This window comes from Anabrus simplex, chromosome 2 (assembly GCF_040414725.1).
Source record: "Anabrus simplex isolate iqAnaSimp1 chromosome 2, ASM4041472v1, whole genome shotgun sequence".
Lineage (NCBI taxonomy): Eukaryota > Metazoa > Arthropoda > Insecta > Orthoptera > Tettigoniidae > Anabrus > Anabrus simplex.
The window spans coordinates 1088359058-1088373240 of record NC_090266.1 but is presented as its reverse complement, the minus strand read 5'-3'; the positions used below and the strand labels follow the sequence as shown (position 1 = coordinate 1088373240).

Below are 14183 nucleotides of genomic sequence, written 5' to 3'. Positions count from 1 at the left end.
CTTGCTCTGTAAATCCAGTGTAGGCCTAAAAGGCTAAAAGGCTCCCAGGTTGCAGTCGATGACGAAATTTCAGGACGCACAGATTCACGTAATGGGACTTGCGACAGCTTTTCAGGGCCTGATATTTGAGTTCCATGTACATTACCAGAACTATATGAACCGGTAGAATTTTTAATTTGTTATTATTATTATTATTATTATTATTATTATTATTATTATTATTATTATTGGGTACCTTACTTCAACGCGTTTCTTGGAAACCGTTTTCCTGTAATTGAGTTTTTGTCCACATAAATCGTATCGGATGTAATACATCCACTCACTCATTGTCCAGAACACGGAGTGAAACTCGAGATGCAAGATGGGAAGACCACGTGTAACTGTTCCGAGGAACTACGCTACTGTATGTATTACCACTTACCACCAGTAATCCTAATACAAAGTACTTCGAATAACTAAAGAATATCTGTAGCCGACTAGCAAGTATCATGATAGGGATGCTAGTACTGCCACTAAACTGTTAAAAAAGTATCGCTTGCGCCTGCTCAGGAGTGCACGCTTTAGCGTGCTGCTGTACTTCATAATACCCGTTCGCCAATCAGAAACTCCATACCCTTCCCTTGGTTCGCTGAGACAGTTACTTTTGTATCAGTGTCTCCGGAGGAACATAATATTTCTGGAACAGCTTACTGTTATGGTTTAGGATACAGTATCATGTTACGATATGTAACTCCCTTCTCTACTGTTTACCAAGCTGGAAACCTAAGAAAGTTGCTCGATCAGCTGGATGAGTATCAACTAGATATTACTGATGTTCAAGAAGTGAGATGGATTGGTGAAGGAGTGATACGGACAAAAATTCACATGGTATTCTATAGTTGCCACGTGAAGGATCACATTTTTGGTACTGGTTTTATTGTCAATAAGCAGATAAAACATCTTATCATGGATTTTTGGGCAAAACTGCATAGATTGTTCAGACTTAGAGAGAAGTTCTTCATTTACAGCCTTATCTGTGCACATGCTCCAACTGAAGGGAAGAGCGATGAAGATAAAGATTCATTTTACAATGAATTGGATGAAATTTATAATGAGTGCCCAAGAGCAGACTGTAAAATAATCTTCAGGGATTTGAATGCGAAGATAGGAAAGGAAGATGAATACAGACCTTGTATTGGAAAATACAGCTTGCATGATATTTCTAATGATAATGGAATCAGGCTTATACATTTTGCATCCTCCAGAAATATCATAGTGGGAAGGACAACTTTTAATCACAAGGACGTCCATAAAATGACATGGAAGTTTCCAGATGGAAGTACTTTTAGGCCCGGTTTCTTCAACTCTATGTTAAATTTTGCTTAACAAATGTTAACTAACAATTGTTATTAATTTAACACTTCGTTTAAAAGTACCCTGTTTCACGAACATTTTCCCAACATTTGTTACGAAACAATTGTTAAAGACAAATTAACACATTTCCGTAAGATTTCTGAACGCGTTTGGAAGTGAGCGTCTTTTGTTTCTTTACATATAGCACTCCTAGTGGCGTGTTGAAATAGTATTTTGTCACACAGACACATGGTTGGCATTATTATAGGTTATGGTTAGCGGAGACCGCTAAGAAGTAAACATGTCAAGTAAGAGGCAACAACAGCGTTATTATGATGAATGCGAGACAAATGTTATAGTTTTAATTTAAAATTATGCGAGTGTGCTTAAAAAATGAAATAACGGCCTGTTATATCACAACATTCTATATAGCCTATTCTTGTAGGAGTGCAATCTAAGGTTCCTACATCACCGGGAAAATATGATAATTGATATGTTTTGAATGATTTTCGGGCATTCTTTTATTGCGGGGAAAATAATGTTGTGCCTTGTTAATGCTGCAATGGCAGCAAGAATTCTTTGTAGAATTATACACACACTTTTCTTGCCCTCGTGAACATAGTCGCCTACAATTAGGCCTTTTTTCTTTTGAAAAAAAATACTATTTGTTCGGGACGTCGACCTATGAAGATCTTTTGCCCCTACAATTAGGCCTACATGGAAAGTGTCTCGAGGTCAGATGTCATTGTAACGTTCCAGACGTCACAGTGTAATTATGTTAATTTTATTATATGTAATTAATTCAGGAATTTAACGTCATGATATTTATCTTGGTATGTAATTGTATTATAATTCATGGTTGATCATTTGCTCACTATCATTTCATTACTTTGTAACTACGACTTGTAAACGAGGGCTGAATATCCTAATATTCACTTAGATTCTTGCGACATTCGTTTAAATTTAACTTGCAGTAGATTTCCTCTATCTTGCCACATCACCGAGGAAGAAGGAAGGACAAATTTAGACATCAAGTTCTGGGAAAAGCGAGCACGTGTTCGAGCGTTGTAACGACAGCTACCGTATTTCGACCAGAATAATTCAAACTGATCACCGCCTATATTTTCAAAGGAGCGTCATGTTGCCATGGATACTGAGTGAAAGGGCTAATAGAAGAACAGTTGATATCATGGTTAAGACCCATCAACTCTAATATCTGGAGTGGGGAGAGACGTGTCAACTGATTGGACCACGTGTAGCGACCTGTAATTGGAGCCAGAGAAGGTTATAAAAGGGCGTGTTGGAGCTCTTGGCTTCATTCTTCTTGATTCTGCATTCATTATTATTATTCTTCTGGATTCTTGATTCTTCGATCTTGTATTTCGCTGTAGGTCTGAGAACTTGTCTTATGGTTGTTGTACCATAGTGGACTAGTGTGATAGTTTATCACTTCTACATTAATTACTTCGTTACCACGACATGGTACTTAGGAATTTCTGAATGAGGGGTGTATAGCCACTCTCATCAGGAAGTACGTACAGCTCGGCTACTAGACCGGTTTGTACCAGTCTAAGACAATAGGTAGTATTAAACTAGATAGAAATGAAACTTCAGGGCACATTTTCAGTAAAGTTGGAAGGATTATTAATTGTGTATCCTCTCCACATAACCCAAGGAGGTTTTTCTAACTATGACTTAGGGCTCATCTCCAATATATGGGATAGAGCATAATAGGGAGTGTTAGTGTCGAAGCCATCTTCCAATTAGTGGTCGGTGCACTTAGCAAGGCAGGAATGGTACTTAGCTGCAGATGAAGAGATCTCAAAGACGACCGGTGATGTTCCAGCTACAAGGATGGAAGCTTTCCAAGGACCAGCAGAACAAGACTACATGGTGAGCAAGCGAATTAAAAATATTGCAAGTTTTCGCGAAGTAGAGTCATTCAACTTTTTGTTAAATTCATTTCCTATTTTAAATTCAGTTCTCGTTAAACCGTCGTCATTTATATTCAATATAATAAATAGTATTTTTCTAGTTCACTTTAATCAATCTGCCTTAATTAGCTTTTTGATTTCTAATTCTCCTGCTGTGATAAGAGTCCGTCCAAGCTTGATTATAAATTTTTATCTTTAAGTCATCAACTTAAAAGATTGGCGCCCTTAGCTTGCATGGTTGCATTTCTCGTTCAATGATTGTTCTCCAAGAGGGGAAGTCACATCATTACAAACCTCCACTTCGGACGAAGTGGAGGTGATATAACACTAGAGGCGAACAAATTTTACTTATACATGTCAGGTCCGCAACCTAATAACTTCTGAAAAATTGATGAAACCCTGATTCCAATGCAAGCCGTATATATTTAGGAGTTATGGCATAGTGGTCATCGTACTTGTCTGCGAGCGTCGTAGACGTGAATTCGAGTCTCGTTTCAGGGAGCGTTATTTAAAAATTGGAACAAAAATATTACGCAAATTGCAGTACCGGTACACTTTGTTTTCTGCCTGAAATGAATATAGGTCTAAACGTTCTCACAGTTACTACTGGATCTCTTCTTAATCTGTTTATCCTTCAGGGTCGGTTTTTCCCTCGGACTCAGCGAGGGATCCCACCTCTACCGCCTCAAGGGCAGTGTTCTGGAGCTTCAGACTTTGGGTGGGGGATACAATTGGGGAGAACGATCAGTACCCCCCAGGCGGCCTCACCTGCTATGCTGAACAGGGGCCTTGTGGAGGGATGGAAAGAAGATTGGATGGGACAGGGAAGGAAGGGGCTGTGGCCTTAAGTTAGATACCATCCCACCATTTGCCTGGAGGAGAAGTGGGAACCACGGAAAACCACTTCGAGGATGGCTGAGGTGGGAATCGAACCCTCCTCTACTCAGTTGACCTCCTGAGGCTGAGTGGACCCCGTTCCAGCCCTCATACCACTTTTCAAATTTCGTGGCAGAGCCAGGAATCGAACCCGGACCTCCGGGGTGGCAGCTAATCACGTTAACCACTACACCACAGAGGCGGACTATATTAATTTGAGGTAGGAAATAAAGTTCCACTGCAATTTGATCATTACTTTTATTCGCATTTTTACCTTCACATTCCCTGAAATAATTAATTAAATTTGTATTTTAAAAAAAAGTAATCTAACGCGGGACTCGAACTCTCATCGTCGTGGTTCGTAGACAAGTACGATGACCGCTCGGCCACTGCGACATTTGACTAGTGTGCAACTTTTCATGTATATACGCGGTGCTTTACTATCGGGAATTCGTAATTTTTTCGGAAATTATTAGGTTGCGGACCTAACAAGTTCAAGTTAAATGTGTTCGCATTTTAGTGTTCTATCCCCTCCATGTGGTCCGAAGCGGCTCCTGCCTCATGACATTTGTCCTCAATTATTTTGAAATCGAAACTGTACGGTATTGACCGAAACCCTTCTACACGAGTTACTGTTGAGTATTCCCCAGCAGGTTCATTAAGCTACTTGAAATCGATTGGACGCAGGGTCTGACCCATCCTTGTAAAATCTATAAGCAACTGCTGCACTGGAGAGATTGGTAAGTTGCAATCTGTTGGAAACTCTAACCTATATCGTCTAGTAGGTACCTTGTTCATTATGGCTTCGGTAATTAGAAATCTTTCTTCTGACAACTCTAAAAGGTCGTTATTTCTTAGTATGGGTCGTCCTTTGCCTTCTTCAGTTTATAAATAGTCCTCATACAGCAGTAAAGCTTCAAACTTACGTCTTCTACATGTCTCCATTTTGGAATTTTAGCAACTGTTAAGAGGTTTAACACAGGGGTGCTGCTAGGTTAATTTAACACAAGATTTAACAATTGCTAGAGTTAACAATTCTTGATGAGACGATCATTTTGTTAAATTGTGTGTTAAGTCTCCTTAACAGCAGTGTTAACACTTAACATTCGTTGAAGAAACCGGGCCTTAACCAGATTGACCACCTCCTAATAGATGCATTAGAAGACAAATATCTAATGCAAGAAAGGTACTTGGATCCAATGCAAGAAAGTTCAACAGTGCTCGGCTGAAGGAGCCCGAAACTGCTTTCAGATATGCTAGCTTGCTTAATGAGGCCTTGACCGATTTGCCTAATAGTGAGAGTATTGATGAAATCTGGAAGAATCTTAAAGATGCGCTATTAAAAACAGCAAATTAAGTTTTAAGAAGGGAAGAGAAAGTCTGGCACAACAGTTGGTTTGATGAAGAGTGTGCACGAGCAACAACCTTAAAAAATGAAGCATACAAGAGAATGCATCAGAGGAACCACACCCAAAAAGCAGTGGAAGAGTATAGAACTTCCAGAAGAGAAGAAAAGGCACAAGAAGAAAAAGAGACGGTATGAGAGGAAAGAATTAGAAGAAATGGAACAGTTGAAAGGGATGATTGATGTGAGAGCTTTCTGTCAGAAATTAAATAAAAGTCGTAAGGGTTTCCAGCCTAGAACAAGTTTGTGTAGAGATAAGATGGCATAATACTGGGCAGTGAGGAAGCAATACTAGAAAGATGGGCCCAATATTTCGATGAATTGTTGAATGAAAGTCCAGATGATGACCAAGAAACCTTACCTCCTGTAAATACAAGAAAATCAGACATAGAAGTACTGATACCTACTACTGAGGAAGTTGAGCTTGCCGTTAAGAAGTTAAAGAATAACAAAGCCCTGGAAACGGATTTAATACAATCAGAGCTTGGGAAAAATGCTGGAAAAGAATTTGTTAAACACTTTCACAAATTTGTGGCCAAGATGTGGGTAGCTGAAACAGTCCCTGAATGAATGGAACGTAGGAATCATCTGCCCGATACATAAGAAAAGTGATATCATGATGTGTTCTAACTATAGAGGTATCTGCTTATTATACATTGCATATAAGATATTTTCCAATATTCTCTTTAGCAGATTGATGCCTTACGTGGAAAATGCGGTTGGTGACTATCAATGCGGATTTCGCCAAGGAAGATCTACTATTGATCAGATCTTCACAATCTGCCAGATACTTGAAAAATTTAAAAAATTGGGAACTGATACACACCACCTCTTCATTGACTTCAGATCAGCCTGTGACAGCATTGATAGAAGTAATCTATGTAGCAATGGAAGAGTTTGAGATCCCTAAGAAATTGATCGCCCTTGTGAAAGCTACTATGGAAAATACTCGGAATCAAATTAAGATCCAGAATATTTTATCAAGTGCTGTAATGACCAAGAACTGAGTTAGGCAAGGAGATTCATTATCATGTCTTTTGTTCAATATAGCTTTGGAGAAAGTTGTTAGAGTTGCGAGTATCAACATAGGGGGAACCATCTTATATAAATCAGTTCAAATTTTGGCATATGCAGTTGATATTGATTTATTCACCAGAAACACCAAGAACATTGAAAGAAGCTTTCACAAGCCTTGAAAAAGCGGCAAGAAAGATGAATTTACAGATTAATGAAGGAAAAAGTAAGTACATGCCCGTAACCAAGAAAGACTACCCTAGTGGGTCTAAATTCATAGAAATTGGCTTGTATAAGTTTGATGTTGTGCGTAGCTTTACCTACCTTGGATCAGAAGTTAATTCCAAGAACAATGTTTGTTCTGAAATCCAAAAAATGTATACTGTCTGCTAACAAGTGCTATCGTGGCCTCAGAAAACATCTGAAGTCTAAGCTGCTGTTCAGGAAAACTAAAGTTCTGATGTATAAAGTTTTAGTAAAGCCTGTATTAACATATGGTGCTGAGACCTGGACACACTCAAAATCTGATAAGACAGCTCGGTATATTTGAAAGAAGGATTTTGAGGCACGTTTTGGGGCCAGTGGAAGAAAATGGTGTCTGGAGAAGAAGATATAATCGTGAATTGTATAATTTATATAACAAACCAAATATTGTTAATTGCACAGAGATCAGAAGGTTGGAGTGGGCAGGACATGTGCTGCGTGGTAATGACAAAATGATAAAGAGGATATTTAATGCAGTGCCAGAAGGAATCAGGAAAGTTGGCAGACCGAAGTTAAGGTGGGTAGAAGGGGTAAGAGAGGATGTACAGATAATTGGAATCAAGAATTCGAGGAACTCTACACTTAACAGGAAAAATGGGAAAAACTTCTTCAGAATGCCAATGCCCACAAAGGGCTGTCGCACCAGTGGTGGTGGTGATGATATGGTTTTTGGGCAGTATAGCAACAGTCACGTTTGCAAGATGTCATACAAAGTATAAATAAATAAATAAATAATACTGGTATATGTACGAAGTATGGCTTATTGATTGTTTGACAATGTTCATGAGACAATGTACAATTTATTCACCAGTGACGTATTATGAGTTCTCATTTGAAATGCATAAGGCTGTAAGTTAACGCTTGTCACCAGTGCCACCGGGAAATACTGGTATCGCACGCACTTGTTTTCCAGTACGGATTTCAAAGCCTGCGGTTAATCGCATGGTGCAGCATGTTAGGGGTAGAGAGGTATTATTTTTTTCTTTTACAGTATTGTACATGCTATGACAGATTATTTAAAAAAAATTAAATTGCATTCCACTAAATAAATTTTCTGTTCAACTCAATACGTCATTTTCAAATCAATTACTTAATGCGTAAGCAATAAACACAGTAAGACACAAGCAACAGCCATACACATTCCGGTTCAGTTCTCAGAAGCAGCCATCTTCTGGGGTGTTTTGTCACCTGTTGCTCCATGCTGCAGTTGGTCAGCGGCCGAATAATACGAAGTTTTCTCATATAATGAGAGCACTGTAGAAGTATTAGAACTGCCCTAAATAAATTGTTATATTAATTGTGGGGTATGTATCTTTATTAAAAGATATTTTTAAAAATACAAAGTAATATTGAATTATTATTTATCTTTCTTTCCAGAGATGGGAAGTTTTTGTGAATGGTGATGCATTTTGGAAAAGACTTTGTGGCTTGGAAAAAGATATTGCTCTGAGAGAAGGGAAGAAACGTGGCTGGTTTTCCTACACTGATCTTGACCTACTGATGGACCAGATGGACTTTGTTAGACTTGCTCATGCTGTAATTTCTGTAAGTATGCATCAGTATTCCACCTTCAGTCAGTAAGTTCGCAAACACTGGGACGATGGATCCTGCGAGAACTTGATGGATGAGGAGAAGTAGTGCTCTCTTTCTGGGATGAGTTGCTTTTAGAAACCAGGGCTGTGACAAAGTGTTTCATGTGTATGCACACAAATTTTGTGGTTTCTTAATATTTCTAGCATTATTATAAAACCATCGGCTGAAGATTGTTCTGTAGTTAATTGACTGAATGAATTAATATTGTAAGAAAATGCTCAGCAATATCTATCCTTCCATACAAATAACCAGCTGCACTCTGCTTCCAATTCCTTCAGATACCCATTTCTCACTAGTCATACCAGGTAAATGCTGGGGCTCTAAAGGCCACTGTCGCTTCCTTCCCACTCCCACTCCCAGTCCTTTCTTTCCCATAGTTGTCATAAGACCTACAGTATGTGTGTTGGTGGGACGTAAAAAAAAGAAAAACCACCAGTCAGTTTTTAATTAAGTAATCAATTACTGAGTGATTTGGCTCTGTGGTACAGGCTGCATACTGTAGCTACAAACTTGCATTCAGGAGATGGTGAGTTTGAATCCCATCACTGGTAGCCCTGAAGATGGTTGTCAGTGGTTTTCCATTTTCAAACCAGACAACTGTTGAGGCTATACCTCAATTAAGGCTGCAGCTGCTTCCTTCACAGTTCCAGCCCTTTTCTATCCCATCACCATCATCACCAAAAGTCTGTCTGAGTTAGGGTGACACCAAACCACTGCAATCGAGTCTCCCACTCTCCAGCCCTGACTTTTTTTTTTTTTTTTTGCTAGTTGCTTTATGTCGCACCGACACAGATAGGTCTTATGGCGACGATAGGATAAGGAAGGCCTAGGAGTGGGAAGGAAGCAGCCGTGGCCTTAATTAAGGTACAGCCCCAGCATTTGCCTGGTGTGAAAATGGGATACCACAGAAAACCATCTTCAGGGCTGCCGACAGTGGGATTCGAACCCACTATCTCCTGGATGCAAGCTCACAGCTGTGCGCCTCTACCGCACGGCCAACTCGTCCGGTGCCCTGACATTTATCGGACAGTGTCGCAGAGTTTGAACCATGCTATATAAACAAATGCTGACTTATAAAATATTTCAGCAAGATGATAATTTTAGTTGGCCATGATTTCAGGCATATGTAGATCAGATTCCGTGTTAATGCAATGGAAAAGTGATATGGAAATATGTGAAAATTACCTCTTAAATAATATATTGAAAAACCAATAATAATGTAACCATAATACTAAAACATTCCAATTGAAGTTAATTACACTCTGAGAATAGTATATGTAGAATAACAAAACATTCCAGTCAAAATTAACAATACTCCGATAATAGCGTAAATTCAGTGCAATTTACGAACTTCATCGTATAGATCCGTATTGATACAGTTAAAACTAAGGAACAGTGTTAGGTTTCGGTCCACCCAATCAATACACATCACTTTACAAGTGAAGAACTATTTAAATACAAAACATATTAAATATTAGGGACATGTTTCATTCTCTATTTGAGACTTCATCAGCCATAAAATCACGTGGTAGATTACAAAACTCATTGTTCAAAAATTGAAACAAAAGGAAAAACTCAATGCCTTTTTAAGGATTATTTGAGAAACTCAAAAAATATATATACATTACTTACACAAAATGACCTCACTTCTTGCGAAAACTTTTGTTGTTCTCATTGTTAAAATTGAAATATAACTTGAAATGTGACATGCCTGCCATAGCGTCTCATACGGAATACAATGTCCATTGTTGCTATCCGTATTTTCTTTTATGAACTGTTGAGAAAACGCTGCAGAACAAATATACACATATTTAATGAGGTTGTTTAACACTTCTTGCAAACAATCTTTCTGCAATGTTAAATATGAACGAACTTACTTGAAAATGTTGCAAGCATTGTTGAAATCTGGTAGTTTCAGGTGTTGAGTGGGGAGAGGGAAATTCTGGCCTCGGAAATAAGATTGGTACAATACCACATCAGAACGTTTAAAAACTTTAACTTGTAAGGAATACTTTCAAATTGAGCTATTCTGGTAGAAGAAATCTGAAGCCTTATGAGATTACTTGTCGTATGGCAAAGAGCAGCGCTGCATGACCACCATATTCGTGGCTTAAATCTAAAGAATATTCCTTTTTAAAAAAGACAAGGTCTGGAAAGACCTTTGCCATGCGACAGACGATCTCATAAGGTTTCAGATTCCTTCTACCAGAATAGCTCAGTTTGAAAGTATTCCTTACAAGTTAAAGATTTTAAATGTTTTGATGTGGATTTGCACCAATCCTATTTCCGAAGCCAGAATTTCCATCTCCCCAGTCAACACACTGGAACTACCAGATTCCAACAATGCTTGCAACATTTTCAAGTAAGGTCATTAATATTTAACATTGCAGAAAGATTGTTTGCAAAAAGCTTTAACTACCTCATTAACTATATGTATATTTGTTCTCCAGTGTTTTCTCAACAGTTCATAAAAGAAAATACGGACAGCAACAATGGACATTGTATGTCATACGAGACATTATGGCAGGCATGTCTTATTTCAAGTTATATTTCAATTTAACATGGAAGACAACAAAAGTTTTTGCAAGAAGTGGGGTCATTTTGTGTAAATAATGTATATATATATATATTTATATATCTTTTGCGTTTCTCAAATAATCCTTAAAAAGGCATTGGGTTCTTCTTTTTGTTTCAATTTCTGAACAATGAGTTTTGTAATCTACCATGTGATTTTATGGCTGATGAAGTCTCAAATAGAGATGAAACATGTCCCTAATATTTAATATGTTATTTAATTAAATATTTTTTCACTTCTAAGGTTATGTGTATTGATTAGGTGGACCAAAACCATACATTGTTTCTTAGTAATAGTGTAAATGTAATAAGAAAACATTCCAGTTAAAATTAAGCACACTTGGACAATAGAATAATAATAATAATAATAATAATAACAACAACAACAAAAGAATAGTACACAAGAACCTCGTTTATCCGGATTAAGTGGGACCAGAACTGATCCGGATTATCGAAAATCCAGATAATCTGGAAAAACTAAAGAAAGAAATACAGTACATGTTATATAATATATTAACATAAATTGTACAGAAATACCTTTCTTCAATTGTACAATAAATATGAGAATGCTTTTCTTACATTTACGACTGTTTTATGCACTAAAATAATGTGTGAGCTTTATCTGTTTACATTTGTATAGCGTTTGTGTGCAGCACAATCACGAAGACGTTTTACTAACATCAGTTCATTTTCAAATTCGCCTTGACTCTTGTCATTACCTGCCGAGGAACAAGGGGCAATAATTTATTCATCTGTCATGCCGTAGCCTGAATTATAGTCGGTTTTCAACCAGTCATTTACGTCGTTCATATCTACGTCCGAGTATCCGGGAATGTATGCAAATGTGTCAAGGAACTCGGAAGAGTCCACGGTTTCCCATTCTCATTTCCAGGCGAATGCCGGGACAGTACCTTTGATAGACCGCAGCGGACTTACTTCCAATTCTTGTCCTTAACTATCCTTGGCGGAAATACATTAAAGAAGAATCGACCCCATAAAATAAATACTGTACAAGTAAAAATAAATTTTTATTATTTTCGATCCTGATAAAACGGAGATCCAGATTAATGAGGGCCGGATAAATGAGGTTCTTGTGTATAAAAATAACATTAAAATTTGAACTCTGAAAATGGTATCACCATAATTAAAATACATCAGAATAAAACTTAAAATCACTGGGCGAGTTGGCCGTGCGGTTAGGGGCGCGCAACTGAGAGCTTGCATCCCGGAGATAGTGGGTTCATATCCCACTTTCGGCAGCCCTGAAGATGGTTTTCTGTGGTTTCCCATTTTCACACCAGGCTGTACCTTAATTAAGGCCACGGCCACTTCCTACCCACTCCCAGGCCTTTCCTATCCCATCGTCGCCATAAGATCTATCTCTGTCAGAGTGATGTAAAGCTAATAATAATAATAAAACTTAAAATCTGAGAATAGTGTCACTGTTGTAATATAAACGTTGCCAGTACAGTAAAACCGCAACCTACTCCTAGAATAGTAGTGCCACAACAACAATAATAATAATAATAATAATAATGGCATGTGGCCTCTGAAGAAGTCTTGTGCAGGTCTCTCAAGTTGACACTGTATACGCGACCTGTGTATCTATGAGGATGGTGCTCTACCCTGCGATGAATTCTAATGATGAAGACGGCGTGCGCCCCCCCCCCCCCCCCCACACACACACACACACACACACACACACACACACACACACACACACACACACACACACACACACACACACACACACACACACACACACACACACACACACACACACACACACACACACACACACACACACACACACACACACACACACACACACACACACACACACACACACACACACACACACACACACACACACACACACACACACACACACACACACACACACACACACACACACACACACACACACACACACACACACACACACACACACACACACACACACACACACACACACACACACACACACACACACACACACACACACACACACACACACACACACACACACACACACACACACACACACACACACACACACACACACACACACACACACACACACACACACACACACACACACACACACACACACACACACACACACTAGCCCCCAGGCCGCCAGAATTAACCAGCAAAGGTTAAAATCCCCGACCCGGCCAGGAATCAAACCTGGGACCCTCTGGACTAAAGGGCAGTATGCTGACCATTTAGCCATGGAGCTGGACACTGAAATAATAAAATAGGGCAAGTTATTTATTCACATCAACTAATCCAAAGGGAATACGCCACACTCCTCGTAAATATCTGCTTCTTCATCCTTATCACTAGTATAACTGGAGTCACTACTGTTATCCTTACCAAGGGAAGTTCTCTCAGTATTTTACTTAAACTAGTCCTTCTCCATCAAATAAGCCAGATTCTTCCAAAGAGGAAAGAAGTTTTTCGTGCGTTTGGAAACTCCCTCCTCAGATAAAAAATATAAATATGTTGCCTTATAGCAGCAGCAGCATCATCATCATCATCATCTAGAGCAGTTTCCAACCACAGGCTGGGTCTGCTTAGAACGTAAGTCTCTCCATCGTTTTCTGTCCATCCACCACTTCTCTCACTCTAGTCCAGTTCTCTCCTCTTGCCTCGATGCTCTTCTCTACTCCTTTCAGCCATCTGTCTCTTGGTATCCTTTCTTCTCCCATTCTCTTAACATGTCCATACCACTGCAGCCTTGCTTTTTCTATCTTTTCCTGTAAGGGTACCTCCTATACCATCTGCCGAACTCTATCATTTCTTACTCCATCCATTCTTGTTAAACCAACTCGACCCCTTTGAAACTTAATTTCCACTGCTTGTATTCTACTTTTATCCCTCACCTTCATCACCCACATTTCTGTTCCATATGTCAGATTTGGCACAAAATAAGTCTTGTAGATAACACCTTTACATCTCTGTGGTACATTCCTATTCCATATCAATCCTCGCACACTCAAATCCATTTGCACACCTTCCTCTTTCATTGATTTCCATCCTATTTCCTCCATTTTCTTCAATTACACTTCCCAGATATTTAAAGCTTTCAGCTCTTTTCAGCTAATCCCCTCCTAATTTCATGGCATTATACACTCGATTCTTGTTTTGTGTCGTTACCAGCACTTCACTGTTTTGTGCTGAGAGCT

General features: G+C 38.8%; 1 protein-coding gene across 1 annotated transcript in view; it reads left to right on the top strand.

Annotated features, from left to right (window-relative positions):
- LOC136864715 (protein CNPPD1) overlaps positions 1-14183 on the top strand; it is a 164028-nt gene that overhangs the window by 102896 nt on the left and 46949 nt on the right. The window contains exon 5 of the mRNA XM_067142047.2: positions 8203-8370. Within this exon, the coding sequence (XP_066998148.1) occupies positions 8203-8370 (168 nt within the window). The remainder of the gene's footprint in view (positions 1-8202; positions 8371-14183) is intronic.